The 19,684-nt window shown below is 37.7% G+C and overlaps 2 protein-coding genes across 2 annotated transcripts; both read left to right on the forward strand.

Annotated features, from left to right (window-relative positions):
- The first annotated feature begins 5,216 nt into the window (after positions 1 to 5,216).
- Positions 5,217 to 7,494, forward strand: LOC116192559 (cationic peroxidase 1-like). Its single transcript, XM_031521136.1, has 4 exons — positions 5,217 to 5,532; positions 6,338 to 6,529; positions 6,617 to 6,782; positions 6,883 to 7,494. The coding sequence occupies exons 1-4, from the start codon at positions 5,329 to 5,331 to the stop codon at positions 7,266 to 7,268; spliced, it is 948 nt and encodes a 315-aa protein (XP_031376996.1). The 5' UTR covers positions 5,217 to 5,328; the 3' UTR covers positions 7,269 to 7,494.
- Positions 7,495 to 9,777: 2,283 nt separating this feature from the next.
- Positions 9,778 to 11,282, forward strand: LOC116192148 (peroxidase 2-like). Its single transcript, XM_031520605.1, has 3 exons — positions 9,778 to 10,071; positions 10,166 to 10,357; positions 10,465 to 11,282. The coding sequence occupies exons 1-3, from the start codon at positions 9,859 to 9,861 to the stop codon at positions 11,017 to 11,019; spliced, it is 960 nt and encodes a 319-aa protein (XP_031376465.1). The 5' UTR covers positions 9,778 to 9,858; the 3' UTR covers positions 11,020 to 11,282.
- Positions 11,283 to 19,684: the final 8,402 nt, after the last annotated feature.

A 19,684-nucleotide genomic window follows, 5' to 3' on the forward strand; every position in this document is an offset into this window, starting at 1 on the left:
GGTCAGAAGTCAGTGACTTCTGACCGTTGCTGACTTCTTTTTTTTTTTTTTTCGAATTTCAAAATCGACGCGCGTATAAATTTAAAAATCTCATCTTCTTGATCGGACGTCGGAAAAATAATTCGAGACCGCCATCACGCTTCGAAAAATTTGATGATCGATATTACGCGATAAAATTATTTTCAATCTCGAATTTTGTCCCGAATTTTGAAAATTGACGTCGATGTACGCGAAATTTGAAAACGTCCCAAAATAGTATTATTTTTGAAAAATCATAAAATTGGTGCTAGATTAGGAAAATGTGCTATCTCCGAAAAGTCGTGAATACTCGGGTAATTAATCGGAAATACTTCCCTCACGGGCGGCAAAAAAACGACGATTCTACCCCTCTGAAGCCGGTGGACCAAAATTGGGTGCTGACAGCGTTGATTAATGTCTGGCGATGTTTTTGGCTTTCCGATTTGGGCATATCGAAGGGCGTGTTCTTTCACCGTTCCGATGAACTTAGCTATTGACTGACTGCCTTTCTTTAGTTCACGCCACCACTAGTAGAGGAGATCTTCTTGAGCAGCGGTTTGAGTGAAGAATGAGGTTGCAAGGGAGGTCCATGCCTCCTGTGATGTCTTGGCAGTAAGAATGGTTACTCTGATTTCCTCTGTTACTGCTTGCATTACACAGGTGAGTGCAAAACTGTCTCCGGACTCCCACCTGAGATAGTCGAGGTTAGCTACAACGCCATCAGCTCTTGTGATTGTTTTATTTGGTGCAATAGCTCGACCTTCAACATGGTCTAGAAACCCATAGGTAGCAAGTAGAGGCGTCATAATACCTTTCCAGTATAAATAGTTTCTGCCATTCTGTTTGACAGGGATAGTCGGAATACTGGAGGGTGTTTGGATAACAATAGATGAGGATGAAGAAGAAATGAGTGAGGAATTAGTACCAGTCATAGAAGAAAAGAAAATAGGAACAAGAAAGACTGTGAGAAGGGTCACAGATTAGGACCAAGAAAAGCTATAGAGTAATACGGGTGTTATCTCGATTTGAAAGCTCTAATATCATAAAGATTAAAGAAGAATTGACTGAATCCTCACTTACTTGGTGATGTGAAATTCATTGAAATAAATAGTGGTATACAAATATCTAAGTATAAAAGCTAATTCTAAGTATGGAAACAATGTACACGACTAAAATACATGATCTGTACATGGCAAGCATTAATGATAATGATTCTTGCTAATCTTCTCTATTAAGAAGAAAGGCAATTTTTTTAACTTCCCCCTTTACGTACAATAATATCATTGCTCTCATATTCTTGGATTTATAACAATAATCCAATCGAGAATACATCAGTGAAGTATCAATTATCATCACATACTAACTCCCTTTTCCGACCATTGCACATTCCTTATTTTTTTCCCACTCTCATTTACTTAATGTTGCTTTTCTTCGAAAATTTTCGTTTTCTTTTTATTATTTCGGTTTATGGGCCTAATTTAAGAATAAAAAATAAATAAGTTAGACTAAATTAAAATGACACATAAGTCTCATCGGTGAAAGTCGAATTCTGAACCTCTTGGATTGGAATCAACTTCTCATGTCTTAGACCCATTTCTCAAAAACAAAAATTGTTCGATTAGTTATGTTATAGTTTTCTTCTCTTATTCTTTTATTTTGCTTATATCAGAACAAAAAAAAAACCACTTATTAGAGGTAGTCTGGTCCAGCTCAATAATTTCATAAAATTGTATTTATTAAATAAATTGGCAAGTACGTAATGCAGGTATGTATATATGTATATGTATATATATATATATTATAATGAAAAATGAAAGAAATTGAATTGATTATGGCCATCCAAAAGATCTAGATGGTTGCTATATGGTAAAAATCAATTTGGGTTCTGACTGTCTTACATAACGTAGAAATTAGCTAGTCTTTTCCTTTTACCTTTCTTTGTTTCTTTTCTAGGGGCCATGAAAACTGGTGCCTCTGGAATTCAAGGTAAATATCCAACATGTTGTCAAGAATTAGGCCATTCTCTCAATTTTAATTAACATCACTTCCCATATTGATTTATAATTGTTTTTCTCCTTTTGGTCGGATAAAACAAATTTCTTCGGTTCTTCATTGAATTGATAATGTCAATGGGAATAGAGTATGGTTTCTAATTTTTCTTTACAGACGCAGAAATATATATATATATATATATATATATTATGTTTTATGATTGTCCATTGGCCGAATGGCAGATCTGTTTTATTTGCAATAAAGCAAATTCACTTTTTTGTTGGGCCCAATTTAAAGCGGTGAGAAAAGTACGCTCAAGGGAAACGTGATTGGAATTCTTTTTTTTCTGGGGTATGGAACGTGATTGGAGTTTATAATTCCAGAAGGGTTTGGTACTATGTCGTTGCTTGAAAGGTACTAAAAGTTGGGCAAAATTAGATTAGATTCCCTCGCCAATATTCTGTTCAAATACTGTGGTTTTGAATTATACTTTATTCAACTCTATCTTTCTTTAAATTCAACACTATAATTATCACTTTTTTATAATTTTCTTTCATTTAATAATAACTTCTCACTCATACTTTTTTCTAATAATTTTTATAATCAATTTCTCATCTATTTTTCATATCTATATATATATATATATAGATATATTCACCCCAATTCATAAATTTATCAACACTTGTAATAATTATTATTTTTATCTTTTCTTATTTCTAATAGAGTTCAATTGAGTTGAATCCCAACTAAAAAATCAAACACAAGTTATGGCTTTTTTTTTTCTTCAGTTATACGGAAGGCACATAAATCTAACATAATGAAATAAAAATTCTAAATAGCTAATAAAGGCGCATGAGTATATATGTAAGTGTATATATGTAGATTGCACACATTAAACATAGTCAATCCGACTAATAAGATGTCTAAAATTCAACAAAGGTTTATTTATAACGGACTTTGTGGGATTCCGATTCTTTTATTGGACATCGAATTTCCGGAAAATGCCGAAGAAAAGTCTCTGTCGCTTTAGCTAACTCTGAATATGTTGGCTAGCTCGGCGAATATGATACACGATTAAAATTGAATAAGTTGTTGATTATTCGGTCTCGTAATTAATACATAGCAGACAACTTCACTTATATTCTAAAACATGTATTACTTTTTCCGCGGTTGTTCAAGTATATAATGCACAATTCGTCAACACGCGCATGGCTTGATAATTACTAAATCAAGGCTTTGAGAATTACGACCGTGATTGTGTATATGTACTGAGCTGTCGCTAAGTGATTTATATACTACCTCTCCATAAGACCTTGCTTGAATCGCTGGTTTTCGAAGACTATGGGGAGTAATCATACAAAATTGAGTGAACTCGCAATCCGAACAAACTATCAAAGGTTTCTAGCTAATTAACTTACCAACAAAAGAACACTCGAGCGAACAAGTTTTCGAGGTATCTAGTACATGAGTTCTGTACACAGTTATATATGGAATGGCTTTTGACATTGCTCTTCCCGGTGTATATTTCGTATAAGCAGTCTTCCGAATGTGCCATTTCAAAATGATCTTCGAACATAGATACATATGTAACATCACAGAGAATGGTAGATCATCATGCCTAATTTTGTGTTTTTATATATTTTCCATTTGTTTCTACGTACATGAATATAGTATTGAAGAACTAGACACATGCCAACAAAGATAGTGTCGGCTATATATCGGTGTTGCCCCGCTGGGATTGATTCGTGTCACTTCATATGCCGCTTTAAACTATGTACTGGTCAAACCGAACTACTATTTGATGTGAAAACATATATATATATATATATATATATATTGTCGATGATGATTCCCTAATCAGCTCGAAAGAACTTGTTGCCTGACTAGTACGAAGCGCCGATCTCTTTTAACAGGGGAGAGAATGGAGAGGGTCATAGCCAGCCATATATTGTTCTTTGGGCTTGATCTCAAAAGGGGTATTATGTATTAATTTCATTTTCTCGATTATAAAGAAAACTATGAAGAAATTATGCATCAATGAGTTGCCATATGTCTGCATAACGCTTTGAAAAATAAAATTATACGTGTTTATTCTGTTTAATTTGCTTTTGTATCTAATGAGTAATTTCAAAAAAAAAAATCTTCCGCATCAAAATTTTTTTAATTAGAATTGTTTACCTAGAAAAGCCTCCTCTAACAATGGTCGTCTTTTATGGCCCAAAGACACATTGCTGAAATTTTCCTTTTTTTCCCTTTAAAAAAGAAGGGTTTGTAAATGCTTTATACATATATGTCAGCCTCAATGATTGTCAAGAATAATAAATAAATACAGTAATGGTCAATGATATTCAAATTCTTTTGAACTTAACCAAAGAAGAATGAAAAGTAGAAAATGGGGAAAATTCAAATTTTATGCTACCTAGAGGATAAGGAGAGCGACGACACGCATCGAGGGGGAAAAGAAAAAAAGGAGAGCGAAGTGCGGAAGATGAAATATTGCAATAAATTTGATTAATATGTTTTCCAACTTAGATCGATCAAGATCATTTTGATGTATAAATTAATCCGCATCAGTACTTCGCATTGGTAAGCAAAGGTTGTATTGTATTTGTAAAGCATCACTATGAATCTACAAGAAACTTTTAGTCCCGTATTTCAAAAAAAAAAAATCTAGTAAGAAAGAGGAGAGACCCGAAACCCCTATATGAGATTGACCACGTTTCGTTCTCAACCAAAGGCAAGATATATATGCACTAGATTTGCATTTTCAACTATTTATGCATGCATACTAATATTATTATGATTAAGATCGATAAAAACTCCCATAAATTTCAAGTTTGTAGAATATATGACTATTTTAATAAATGCAAATTATTGGGTTTTCAATTTAAAAAAAGACTCATGAACTTAGTATAATAAGAAAATAAAATTCTAAATAAAGAAGTAAAGATATTTTATCTAGTGAAAATTAAATTTGAAATCTCTTAATTTTTAGAAAAATTTTCACTGTACTATCTACTTTTTTTTTCGGGGACTATTATTTTGCTGCCTTTTACGCAACAATCCTTAATTTCGGTGCCGAATCTGATAAATATTTTATTATATATCGTATTCCAATCATAGCAAACTTTGAATTTAGCACGCACTGTCCACATTCCAACTCTTTTACTATAAATAAAGGCCTTCTTAGGAACGTGAAACCCACAACCACATATAGAACCTCGACTTCACAGATCGGTGTTTCACTTCCCAAGCTCTCTCTCAATTCCGATTTCTTCTTCGATACTCTCTTGAGCCAAGCATAACAAAAATTAATCGATGGCTTCTCCTTCCACCCCTATCACGTTCTTCGTTTTGCTTCTTCTTGGGACAGCCTCAGCTCAGCTGTCGAGTACCTTCTATGACAAAACATGCCCTAAGGCCCTCTCGACTATCCAGTCAGCGGTGAAGTCCGCTGTCTCGAAAGAGGCCCGGATGGGAGCCTCTCTGCTTCGCCTTCATTTTCATGACTGCTTTGTTAATGCAAGTCTCCCGATTCCTCCATACTTGATATATATATCTGTCTTCGTACACCCACGTATTTTATATATATATAACACGCGCATGCACATATACATACATACATACACACACATATATATATATATCTATTCTTGCATTTTGCTTTACGTAAAAAAAATTATAATGATTATTTTACTTGCCTTTATGAACGTAGTAGGTAAATAATAATAAACATTCTACATGTCCTAGCTCGATAAGTTGCCTTGACTTCTTCACTATAATTTGAGAAGTTTCTTTCTTATTTTTATTAGTTAATATAAATTTAATTAACTGTGATACTATTAAAAAAGAAGAGCTTAATTAAATTAATACAAGTAAACAGTAAAATGATAAAATATGGATGGCTGCTGGTATAATAAATATCTTATGATTATATACCCGCAGTAGAACATTGACCAGAGTACGTACGCCTGCTGGTCGAAGCAAGGCATATAGGTCAACCTTTGTATAATATTTTATGATTTCCCTTTTTGTCCATGTACACCGGCCTTTTCACCCGCTCTCCTTCCTGATTGGGCTTTTTTTTTTTCCATGTCAACTTAATATCCAAAAATTCAATTGAGTCCCAACTCATTCAGTCGAATTGGGTCGGTTTATTAAGAGATAAAACTCTCTCAACGTTGATTTTTTGCATTGACAAGGATTCGAACCCGAGACCTTACTTAAACGAAATAAGCGCCGAACATCTTAAACCAATTTACGTTTTTTATTTTGTATTTTTATTTTCCTAAGTTTGTAATTATTTTTTGGATGTTGCCAATTTTAGGGATGTGATGCATCGGTGCTGTTGGATGACACGGCGAACTTCACTGGAGAAAAGACCGCTGGGCCGAACGTCAACTCCTTGAGGGGATTTGATGTTATCGACACTATCAAGACGCAGGTCGAGAACGTGTGCCCTGGGATAGTCTCCTGTGCCGATATCCTAACAGTGGCTGCCAGAGACTCTGTTGTCGCAGTACGTAAATAATACCTCAAATAATCTTATTACGATCAAATAAACCAGAACTCAACAGTGTTGATAATTTTAGGGTTGTCTTTGCAGTTAGGAGGACCGACCTGGACTGTTCCACTGGGAAGAAGAGACTCAACCACGGCCAGTCTGAGCACAGCCAACAGTGATATTCCGGCCCCGACATTGAGCCTTAGCGGGCTTATCTCTGCCTTTTCCAATAAAGGACTCAGTGCCAAAGAAATGGTTGCACTCTCAGGTAAATGATCGTGTCATCGGCGACCAGAATGTTAAAAATAATCCAACCTATATGTAACAAGCAATTGTAAACTAAATTCTGTCTGACTATGCTAATATAGGGGGACACACGATCGGGCAAGCTCGGTGCACGACCTTCAGGAATCGGCTGTACAATGAAAACAACATCAATGCCTCATTTGCCACATCCTTGAAGAGCAAATGCCCGAGCTCCGGGGGAGACAACAACCTGTCCCCGCTCGATGCCACCAGCCCGACGGCCTTCGACAATGCCTACTTTAAGAACCTCCAGGTCCAGAAAGGGCTGCTCCACTCCGACCAGGAGCTCTTCAACGGCGGATCCACCGACTCTCAGGTCAACACCTACAGTTCCAACCCGAGCACGTTCAGTTCTGACTTCGCAAAAGCGATGGTGAAGATGGGCAACATCAGCCCCCTCACCGGCAGCAACGGCCAAATCAGGAAGAACTGCCGAAAGGTCAATTAATTGACAAGAGATCATAGTCGTCGGCGCTTCAACAATTGCGTGGACGGTCGTTCCATTATTAGTATTTCTCCTGTTTCGTTCTTAGGTATGATGATAAAGTTTTTCTTTCTATTTTGTTCCTTCGGGTTAAAGAAATACAAGGCCTTGGCCGAGTAGGGGTTTGGTTTTGAATTTGCAATTGTACCATTTGATGAAATTTCAATAATGGAGTGAAATTTCCATCTAATTTTGCAATAAAATATTCCACTAAAAAAAATCTACATACATCGACCTTTAACCGATTCAACTTGAAGAGTGTAATTCGAGATGGATTGCTAGCACCAACAACTCTGAATAGACATTGAGCACTTGCATCCGGTCTGCTCGATTCATGATACAGCCGAGAAACAATGGGAACTTTCTGATTTGATCCGAATTAATGAAAATAATAATAACATTGATTGAGGTCCCTTTAAAAAAAGAAAAAGAAAAAGAGCTAATAGTAACATTGATTGATATATAGCATTGAACGTTCAAAGCAACGTCTGCAGCCCTTGCAGAGAAGACCAAATGGGCCAGAGCGGCATGTTCGGCTGGATAGAATGACGGGCAGAACTAACTGGAGGACGTACTAGAGTAACAGAGTTGTAGACCCAAACGGGCCACAGGCCGAAACCCAATCAAACGCATCCAAACTGATATAATGGGAGCACATTATAGGCAGGCCCATTTTCTATTTCTCTGATATATAAACCCAATTATTACAATTATAATAGTAAGGTTAAATGCAAGTCAACCCACGAGGTCACAATAATCTACCGATCCGTTGACCTTCTAGCATCCAAGAGACGGTTTCAACAAAACTATATAATTAACTTGATAGTAAATCGCATCGATAAATCATGCGAAGTTTCCACTGATAGATATTGGCATTTGATACCTACTTATTGTTTATATATTAGATATTGCAATCATATATGAATCTTCGGGAGATATGATTGATTGTTGACATAATCAAGATGAGGTAATTAGTACTAATTCCCCATATATTACTGACTTGGTCCAATGTGGGGACGAATTGTAATTAGTGTATTGGCTGAAAATTATTCTTAATGCAGTAATTAACGAAAATTTGGACAGACTGATGGAAATAATGCACCACATAATGCATAGAGAGCAGGAATATATATTAGCACATATAATTTATCGGTAAATTTTCTTTTTTTAAAATTTATTTATTGGTAAATTCTCAAAGTTAGGGGAGCGAACATAGTATTTTTTGTAAAAAAAAAAAAAGGAAGAAAAATATATAATCTTCCTAATGTCAAAAGTTTGTTAGGCTCTCTCAAGTTCCCCTAGGTCCATTCCTGAAACTAGTCAAATCCATGTTCATCAACATCGATTATCCCTTTCGATATCTTGTGTGAGAACACTATCTTTTCTTACTTTTCTTTTTTTTTTTAATGTTTTCTCTCCTATATAGAGAAGTGAAATTCAAAGGATATATCATATAGATCTACTAGAGATATAAATGTGCAAATATTGTGATTATGCTGCAAGAGAAGAACATGTATATGTACACGTTACAAGCATACAGTGTTCTCTTTTTCTTCGATATTGTTCTTCATGGGCATATGAGAAAGAACTGGTCAGGTTCCTATTTGCTAATTCAAACCGTAATTTTTTTTATTAGGAAATTAAATTGACTATTAGCCGCTTTTAAAGGCCATATAAAAATATATATGCTTCGAGAATTAATCATTTGTCAAAGATCCAAATGTAGCATCGGCCAATTCCCTTGTATCCTAAGGTTTTAGTTTAAATTGATTGAATCATTTTAAATTGCTTCATTGTACGAAAATTTGCAATTTATTGTATTCCAAAATTATATGTGTGTGCTATAGCCTATAAGTTTTCTTTTCTGGGGTAAATTGGGAGAAGAAATTTACCGGAACATACATACATATATATATATATATATATTAAGAAAGACGTGTTTTTTTCATTATCGTACAGATACTATTGACTTGTTTGGTTTCAAAAACGTGATTTTAAAATCACACTTTAACTTAATTCTACCCATAACAAAACAAAATAACTGATACAAAGTCAAAGAGTGGACCTCATACATAATCATTTATACCACTTTTTTTCAAAATCAAAATCTTATTTTAAAATCCTACTTTAAAACCAATCGCAGCATATATATTTACATTTGCTTAGTTAGCTTGGATCATAAGTTATAGAAATGTATTTGAAAAGAAGTTTCATTGAATAAAAAAGCAGTAGATTAATCTCCAGACCCTAACTAACCCGCATACATATATAGACTAATTCAAATTGTTACTAAGGTTAGCATATATGATTATTAAATTTTCTTGAGTTAATATGTATATTTTATGTCATCTAGACATGGTCCCCTTGGCCAAGTCCAATAAATTAATTCCCACATATCGTCACACGCAAAAACCCTAGCATTCAACCTCCTTCGCAATACTATATATAGCTGACTGCCTTGATCTTATACTCCACGAAAAACATTATCAGTCCGTATAGCTACATAAATCGCTCCCCAAATTTGTCGGAATACCTTGATTCCTAAGGCAGATCAATGGCTTCGGGCGTCTTGAATGTCCTTCTCGCACTTCTTTTCCTCACTTCTGCAGCCACAACCCTCTCCGCTTCACTAAGATACGATTACTACAAAAAAGTTTGCCCTGCAGCCTTGCCTACAATAAAACGTGTAATCGAGGCTGCTGTGCAAAACGAGCGCCGAACGGGAGGCTCCATCCTCCGCTTGCATTTTCACGACTGTTTCGTAAATGTATGATATTGTGAACTTTGAAACTCTAACCACACTGTTATTATGCATTTGTGATGGTGGATACTAATGAGTCATATCTCTTTCGAATGTTCAGGGTTGTGATGCCTCCATTCTCCTCGACGAATCCACCCCCAACAGTGAAAGAAATGCCCGTCCTAATCTGAGATCCGCTAGAGGGTTCAAAGTGATCGACCAAATTAAGGAGGAGGTGGACAAAGCTTGCGGCCGCTCTGTGGTCTCTTGTGCGGACATCTTGGCTGTTGCAGCTCGGGATTCAGTCGTCGCAGTAAGAATCATATGCTTTTGTTTATAGCGTCTATTATAGAAGATGTCCAAATGCATTCTTTATATTGTGAATAATTAACCCATGAACTTGCAAATATTTGTGTGCAGCTTGGAGGACCATGGTGGCAAGTCCCCCTCGGCAGAAGGGACTCGACGAGGGCGTACTTAGATATAGCCAACAGAGACATTCCTGCGCCGAGCATGGACCTCCCTCAACTGATCAACACCTTCAACAAGCAAGGGCTCAATGTTAAGGACCTCGTTGCTCTCTCTGGTGGGCACACCTTAGGTTTTGCTCAGTGCTTCACCTTCAGGGACAGGATCTACAACGAGTCCAACATCGACCCTAAGTTCACGGATAAGCTCAGGAAAATCTGCCCACCAGCTGCTGGGAACGGGGACACGAACCTTGCCGGGCTGGACTCCACCTCAGCCCGTTTCGACACATCGTACTTCGCTAACCTACTGAGTCACAAGGGGCTCCTGCACTCCGATCAGGCATTGTTTGGCGGTGTCTCGACCGATCAACTAGTGAAGAACTACAAGTACAACCCGAAATTATTCTGGGCAGAGTTTGCCAAGTCAATGGTCAAGATGGGAAATATAAAGCCGCTGACCGGGAAGGAAGGTGTAATTCGCTCGAAATGCAGTAAGCTTAACTAATTCTTGAGATAGGTGTCCATTGAACTGAATTGATTGAGATCAATTCGAGAATTGGTCGTTTTTGGATAATGTTGAAATTGTGCATGTGTCATGTGTAAGTGTCAATAAATGTTATTGCCTCTGGTAGTTGATTTGATCAAAAATACATTATTTGTATATGTTACCCGGAAAATATTTTATATATATATATATATGTATGTATGAACCATGAGGAATTCTTTCGTGTACTTCAGTCAATTAATAAAATTATGTATTTCCTTTTATCAGCTTCTAATTGAATTACATGTTAATTTTTAAATTTTATTTTTTTGTGCTTAGACCATGGAGCAGTTGATTCGGAATATATATATATATATATGTATGTATATTCTAATTTACAGAACAATATGTTGTCGTGTCTATATGTATAACCCATGGCAATTTGAGATCAAAACGTTTTTGCCAAAGAGTGGAGCGGAGCCCCAAAATATATTTTCGGGCCATTTTTTATTTAAAGTACACTTATGAATCTACAATGGAATTGTATGAAAATGAATTATAAATAAAGAGTGCAAAAAAGCCGAAAAACAACTGGAAGATTGTAGTTCGAGACTGATCTCTAGCACCAACAACTCTAACTAGACATTCAGCACTTGCATACGGTCTGATAATAGACGATTTAATTATGATATACCCAAAAAACAACGAGAATTTTCTAAGCTGATCCCAATTAACGAAAACTATGACGGCATTGATATATTGCACTGGACGTTCAAGAAACATCTGTACCCATGCAGAGAAGGCCATACAGAGTGCCATGTTTGGCTATACATAAAGACAAAGGAGATCTAATTGGAGGAAGTAGGAGAGTAACAAGTCTGTGAAGCCAAACGGGCCATAGGCCATAGACAGCGGGTATATATATTAACACATATAATTTATTGGTAGGTTTTCAAATTAAGAGTAGGGAACATTAGTATTTCTAGCAAAAATCGAAGAAAAATATATAATCTTCCTAATGCCAAAAGTTTAGGCCCTTCTCAACTCCCCTAGGTCCTGAAACTAGTTAAATCCATGTTCATCAACATCGGTTATACCTTTCAATATCTTGTGTGAGAAAATTATCTTTTCTTTTTCTATATTTGACATTTTATTATATATTTTTTGATGTTTTCTCTCCTATGTAGGGAAGCGAAATTCGAAGGATATATCATATATATATATATATATATATATAGATCTGATAGAGGTATAAATGTGTAAATATTGTGATTATGCTCCAAGAGAAAAACATGTGTATGTACACATTACAAGCATACAATGTCAACTCTTTTTCTTCACTATCGTTCTTCATGGGCATATGAGAAAGAGCTTGTCAGTTTCCGATTTCCTAATTTTATCTAGGAAGACGGCGTTGTCATTTATGATGATTAAATTGTTTTGGGTAGACAATTATGGAAAAGAATATTTAGTATTTAAGGTTATATAGTCATGAAATGCTCTCTTCCAACTTGAGTTACTTGATATGTATACAGAAAAAAAATTGGTGTGTTTGTTTTATAAATAATATTCAACTCAACTCAATTCAATTTCATTTATCTTCAATTTAACATCACAATCATTACTTTTTTATTTTTAAAATATTTTTAACTATTCAATTCAATTTTTAATATTAAATTCTCTCAATTATTCATTACTTTTTCACAATTCAACAACACAATCATTATTTAATCATTATTTTCTCTCAATTATTTATTAATTTTTTACACTTTTTCTCATAATTAAATAATACAATCATTACAAACCAATTAAAACCAAAACTCAACTCAACTCAACTCTCAATCCAAACGCACTATAAGTCTTTTTATGGTGCGTTTGATTTCAGAGTTAAAGTAACTTTAATTTTTATTGTGGAAAATGACAAATGATTGTGTAGTGTATTGAGTTAAAGTTAAAAATTTTGACTTGAGAAATGTATATTTTTTTGTGTAATGTGTTGAGTTAAAATTAAAATTAAATTTTTTTGTGATTTTAATCGTAAAATCAAACGGAGTCAATGTCAGTTGATTTCTTTCTATTTCTTTCAATGTCAGTTTGACTTTCCTCCTTCGATTTCTTTCAATGTCAGTTGCACACAGTCACATATCATAGTCGTCGTCATCCCCGCTATGCGCTTTTCAAAGGATTTAATGATCATAATGCATTATGTTAAGGTGACAAATGTAGTAATACCCCAAGCCCGTTTTGTTATATACATAACTTCATACATATATGTATCCGAGTTAGAAATGCCCCATTCGAATCCAAAATCAAAATAGAACGACTGCACATTTACACAATAGAACCTCGACTTCTTATATTGGAGTTTCACTTCCCAAGCTCTCTCTCTATATATTCCGATTTCTTCCTCCATACTCTCTTGAGCCATCACGTTCCACCTTCCACCCCCATCATGTTCTTCGTTTTGCTTCTTATTGGGACAACCTCAGCTCCGCTGTCGAGTACCTTCTATGACAAAACATGTCCTAAAGCCCTCTCGACTATCCAGTCAGCAGTGAAGTCTGCAGTCTCGAAAGAGGGCTTGGATGGGAGCCTCTTTGCTCCGCCTTCATTTTCATGACTGCTTTGTTAATGCAAGTCTCCGGATCGATCCCTCCATACTTGATATATATTTGTCTTTGTACACACACGTATTTTATACATAAATATAACACACGCGCAGGCACAGGTATTTATGTATTTTATACATATATGTATTACCTGTAGTGGTCGACAATTTCGCGATCGGGCTTGTTGAAGCGGGCAGTCAAGTGCTGCTCGGCAAGGGCCAAACCAAAAGCATTTGCAATTCTTCGGCCAAGAGGACCTGCACAGTGAATGTACCTGTGAAATCTGCAGCAAGTCAACAATGGGAGCGAGAACAATTGACAGAAGATAATCTTTCTGTGTTATTCCCTTGAAAAAGACTGTTCTGGACAGCAAACAGATAAATACAATTTACTTATTATTTACAAGGAAGGAAACACTAAGAAGGAAAGAATGAAAAACTAAATAATCTAGAATAAAGATACAGGGAAACTAAATAAAATCCTTTCTCAGTAATCCAAAACTTCCATCACTCCCCCTCAAGTTGGAGCATGGATGCTAGTAATGCCTAACTTGCCAAGTAGAAACTGAAATTGATCACGACCGAGGGCCTTCGCAAAAATGTCTGCGAGTTGGAGCTTTGAAGGAACATAGCAAGTAATAATAGACTTCGTTTGAACATGTTGCCTGACAAAATGGCAGTCGATCTCTATGTGCAACCATGTTATCGCAGTACAGTGTCATAGTTGATGTAGTGGGCACACCAATAGAAGCCAGTAAAGACCGTAACCACAACAGCTCTGCAGTGGTAGATGCCATGGAACGCTATTCAGCTTCGGCGGAAGAACGGGCAACAGTGCTTTGTTTCTTGGTTTTCCACGAAATAGGACATCCATCGAGCATGATGAAGTAACCTGTAAGAGACCTTCTTGTCATTGGGCAAGCTGCCCAGTCGGAATCATAATATGCAGTAATGGATAAGGAAGATGATCTCCGGAGTAATATGCCATTCCCTGGACTTTGTTTTAGATAACGAAGTACCCGTAGAACGGCATCCCAATGTGTTTGTTTCGACCTCTGCATGAATTGAGAAAGAATATGAACCGGGTAACTCAGTTCGAGTCGTGTGATAGTGAGATATATGAGTCGTCCCACAAGACAACGATAACGTGATGGATCTTGCAAATCTTCCCCCAATTCTGAGTTGAGCCGTAAGTGCTGCTCCATCGGAAAAGATGCTGGTCTAGCTCCAAGCATCCCTGTCTCCTGCAAAATGTCGAGACTATATTTTCTTTGACAGAGGAACAAGCAATCAGGTTGTCGAGCAACTTCAATTCCTAAGAAGTATCTGAGTTTCCCCAAATCCTTGATGCTGAAACAATCATCCAAATAATTCTTGAACTTTTCACAGTGTGTAAGATCATTGCCAGTTAAGATCAAGTCATCAACATAAACAAGTAAGACCAATATAACTCCGGCTTTGTTGTAAACAAACAACGAATAATCAACCGAAGATTGATTAAAGCCATAAGACTTCAGTGCAACAAATAACTTCGCAAACCAGTTACGAGATGCCTGTCGCAATCCATACAACGATTTCTGAAGGTGACATACTTTCTTAGAACCTGCAGAAGTAAGTCCTGAAGGCAACTTCATATACACTTCCTCCTCAAGATCTCCGTGTAAAAATGCGTTATTCACCTCTAGCTGAAATAACTCCCAATTCTTATAAAGAGCGACAGTAAGTAGTACCCGAACACTCACCAACTTCGCTACTGGAGCAAAAGTCTCATCGAAATCTAGTCCTTCAATTTGTGTATAGCCCTTTGCTACTAGTCGGGCTTTATAACGCTCGATCGAGCCATCAGCCTTCCGCTTGACTTTGTATACCCATTTGCAACCGATTGCTTGCTTTCCAGGTGGTAGATCAGTGACTACCCATGTCCTATTTCGCTCAAGTGCAGACAATTATGCTTGCATAGCTTCTCGCCAATGACAATAACGGGTAGCTTCTAAATAATTTAGAGGCTCAACATCTTGATCAAGCACCAATATATAACAACGATAGTCACTCGATAACCTGGAATAATCAAGAAAATGCTCTAGGGCTAGGGACGAACCTAGGGAGATTCTGGAATCGACGAGAGCTTGAGATTGTGGGGGGGGGGGGGGGAGGGGGTTCTGTTGTCGCAATACAACAGTCGTAATCCTTTTGCCAGGCCGATGGACGATGGGTGCGTTTCAACCTTGAGCTCATTGGCAACAATCGTCGAGTTTCACCTGTGTCGGGTGGAGAAATAGGCTGAAGATTTGCGTTCGGGGTCTCCCGTAACTCAGTCAAGTGGGGTGGAAAAGTTGATGTCGGTGAACTCGGGTTCGGATTTGATGGACTTGGGTCCGTTTCTCCCCCTGAATCAGACGGGCTTGAAGCCATCTCATTTGCAGTTAGGCTTGTATTTAGGCTGAACATTGGACTAGGCTGGTCCCCTTTACTAGACAAATTCAGCTCAAAATCGCCCACATATTCTCCCCAGTTTAACTGATTTCCCGAACCCAAAATCGGTTGTACTGGAGCATTTTGCTCTTTGCTGAATGGGAACACTTCTTCATGAAAAACCACATCCCGTGAAACGAAAATTTCTTCAGTCTCAAGGTCATACAACTTCCATGCTTTTTTACCATATGGATATCCCACAAAAATACAACGACGTGCTCGGCTTTCAAATTTATCAGTAGGCCTAGGTCTCTTGGTAGCATAACACAAGCAACCAAAAACCTTGATGTGATCAAGCCTCAATGGTTTTTGAAAAATAACTTCAACTAGGGCCTGCCCGGACAATATAGGCGTAAGTGTATAATTGATCAAATATGCTGTTGTAAGTATGCATTCTCCCTACAACTTAATCGGTAAATGTGCGTCAAAACGCAGAGAACGTGCCATCTCAAGCAAATGCCAATATTTTCTCTCCACACGCCCATTTTGTTGTAGTGTGTCTACACAAGACGTCTGATGAACTACTCCTTTTGCATGATAAAAATCACGCATTGCCTTAGAAGTGAATTCCCGTCCATTATCTAAACGAAAAATCTTAATCGATTTCCCAAACTGGTTCTTTATCATATTGTAGAAATTAAACACCCATTTATTTGTTTCGGCTTTGTCTTTCATCAAATACACCCACACACAACGACTATGATCATCAACCAAAGTGAGGAAATACCGAGCACTTGATAAAGAGGCTACACAATAGGGGCCCCAAACATCTCCATGTATTAAGTCAAAACAAGTCTCAGCAGTATTCAAACTTTCAAGAAAAGGACTTTGAGAAATCTTTGCACGTGCACAAGCATCGCAAACAAATTTATTATCTGGTTTTATTGCAACACCAAGGATAGAGTGTAGGACTTTACTAGACGAATGACCCAAACGTTTATGCCATAGGAGATGATCACCCGTGTTAACCGCCAAGTGAGCTGATGTAGACTGTTCGTGCTTGAGCCAATACACCCCCCTCCATAGCTCACTCGATCCAATCACTCTCCCCATGGCTCGGTCCTGCAAATATTGAGAACAAAACATCAATAAGCAGTCATGATCTACCGTTAACTTTCCAACCGATATTAGATTGCAATTAAGCCCGGCAACATATAACACATTCTTCAGGACAAAATCATTCAAATGAATATTGCCACTCTTAGTAGCAAAGACGGAGTTGACATATGGGATACCAATCGAGATCGTGTGTCTTAGGTTCCTCACGTCCAAGAGCAAATCGAGATTTCCCGTCATATGCATTGATGCCCTGGTGTCTAGCACCCAATCTGTCAAGTAGTTAAGTAAAATGGCGTTACCGGCTATTTGGTTCGACATGGTTGCACGTCCTCCAAACAACGTGACCAGTTGGTTGAGCTGGTCCTCAGAGATTCCAGTGATTGTGACATTTCCCCCAGTTCTCCCTTGATGCACCAGTGCATGACCAGCTTGGTTGCTAGTTGCCTTCACCGAGGGTTGTTCCTGCAATGTCTCAGTTGAAGCAAAATGGGCTTTGTGCCCTTTGTTGCCTTCCGTTTTCTGTCCATCATACTGCTTGGACCAGCTTCCTTGTCTCGTGCCGTTTCTTCCTTTTCCTATGAAATCTCTATCTGTAGGATAGCCATGAAGCTTCTAGCAATTTGGTCTTTGATGACCAGTCTTTCCACAATAATCACATTGGATTCTCGGTCCTTTCATTTGTGCCGAATCTCCTGCATAATATGCTGACGAATCTAGTTGTTCATTGCGTCCTCCTTGAGTCATCGACCAACGCAATTCTTCATCGCCTACTTGTGCAAAAGCCCTATTTAACATGGGCAATGGATCCATATTCAGAATTTATGAACGTACCATTGCAAAGATATCCGTATCTAGACCCATTAAAAACTAGTGGAGCTTCTCAACTTCCTTGTTCCTTGCCATTTGATCTACGGCTCCGCGTGTACAACCACTAGAGGAGCATTCTGTGGTCTCGAGATATCCTTCCAGTTCGTCCCAGAGGGACTTCAGCTTAGAATAATACTCAATTACCTGTTGTCCTGATTGCTTCAGATTGCATATGCTTGTTTTGATCTGTTGCACTCGAAGAGCATTACCTCGTGCAAATTATTGTTTTATTTCATCCCACATCATCTTGGCGTCAGTTGCATGAACGACTGCCCCCTGCAAGCTTTTGTCGAGTGAGTTGAATATCCACGAACTTATCATGGAATTATTAATCTTCCACGACCGGTATTCAGGACTCGTCGGGTCTGGTTGCTTCAACGATCCATCGATGAATCCGGTCTTGTTCTTGGCTTCGAGTGCTCTAATCGTGGCCTTTGCACAGGTCTGATAGTTCTGTCCATCGAGAACTACAGGGACGAGAGCTACGCCCGGATTGTCTGAATGACTCACAAAAAACGGTGAAGTCACATCCACCGCTTTCTTGTCTGCCATGGCTTTCTTCTTCCTTTCAAGTCTCTGATACCATGTGAAATCTGCAGTAAGTCAACAATGGGAGCAAGAACAATTGACAAAAGATAATCTTTCCGTGTTATTCCCTCGAAGAAGACTATTCTAGACAGCAAACAGATAAATACAATTTACCTATTATTTACAAGGAAGGAAACACTAAAAAGGAAAGAATGAAAAACTAAATAATCTAGAATAAAGATACAGGGAAACTAAATAAAATCCTTCCTCAGTAATCCAAAACTTCCGTCAGTACCATTCCATTTAATCATAATGCCAAAGCAACAGACAATCACGAACAATTCTGGAGGAACAAAGATTAATTAACCTGTTGTGACTTCAACACCGGGCTTCTCGATATTCTCAGGGTGTCTAGGAGTTTTGCTCCCACACTGACGGAAGCTCTTCAAGTCATCTTCCTGTAATCATCGCCTTTGACTGAACCGGATGCAAGTTAGCAGGTTTTAACGGCACAAAAATAGGTATTCTAAAAATTTGCAGGAAAAATTTATACCTTAGAGGTGACACGATATCGATGAGCTCCAACCAAACACACTTGAGAGAGGCTTCTTGCTCTTGTATGAGGAGCGTAATCCTAGTAGATGGACCATAATATTTTGTAAATTGTAACGAATCATTGGTATAAGTTGACCGAATAAAAAGGACCAATATGTCTAAGAAGCAGCCCAAATCTTTAACTGGGCTCATGCTAATTTTGGCCCATTTAGCTCAAGTGACGACTCAACAGCAGCAGCTTTAGCTTAGCTCACCCTCTCCTGGCTCTCATTCTCAAGTCTCTTTCTTCTTCGATTTCGACCCAATTTCGCCGAGTCCCTCCGACCCCTGCGGCTCCAATATCCACTGGCACTCCGAGTCTCTGACGCTTAGACTCTCTGACAGAGAGGCGAGAGCAAACGCCTGAAATCTCAACCCCTCCAGCTCCACTCTCTCCTTACTGACGGTTGAATTGAATTGGTTGAAATCTATTCGAGAGTCGTTAGTTTTTGAGATAATGTTGAAGTTGGGCATGTGTTTTGTGCAAGTGTCAATAATGTCAGTGTTATAGCCTGTGGTTGATGCGGTCAAAAAACGTTTATTCCTATAGTCAGTCCC

Source organism: Punica granatum, chromosome 1 (assembly GCF_007655135.1).
Source record: "Punica granatum isolate Tunisia-2019 chromosome 1, ASM765513v2, whole genome shotgun sequence".
Lineage (NCBI taxonomy): Eukaryota > Viridiplantae > Streptophyta > Magnoliopsida > Myrtales > Lythraceae > Punica > Punica granatum.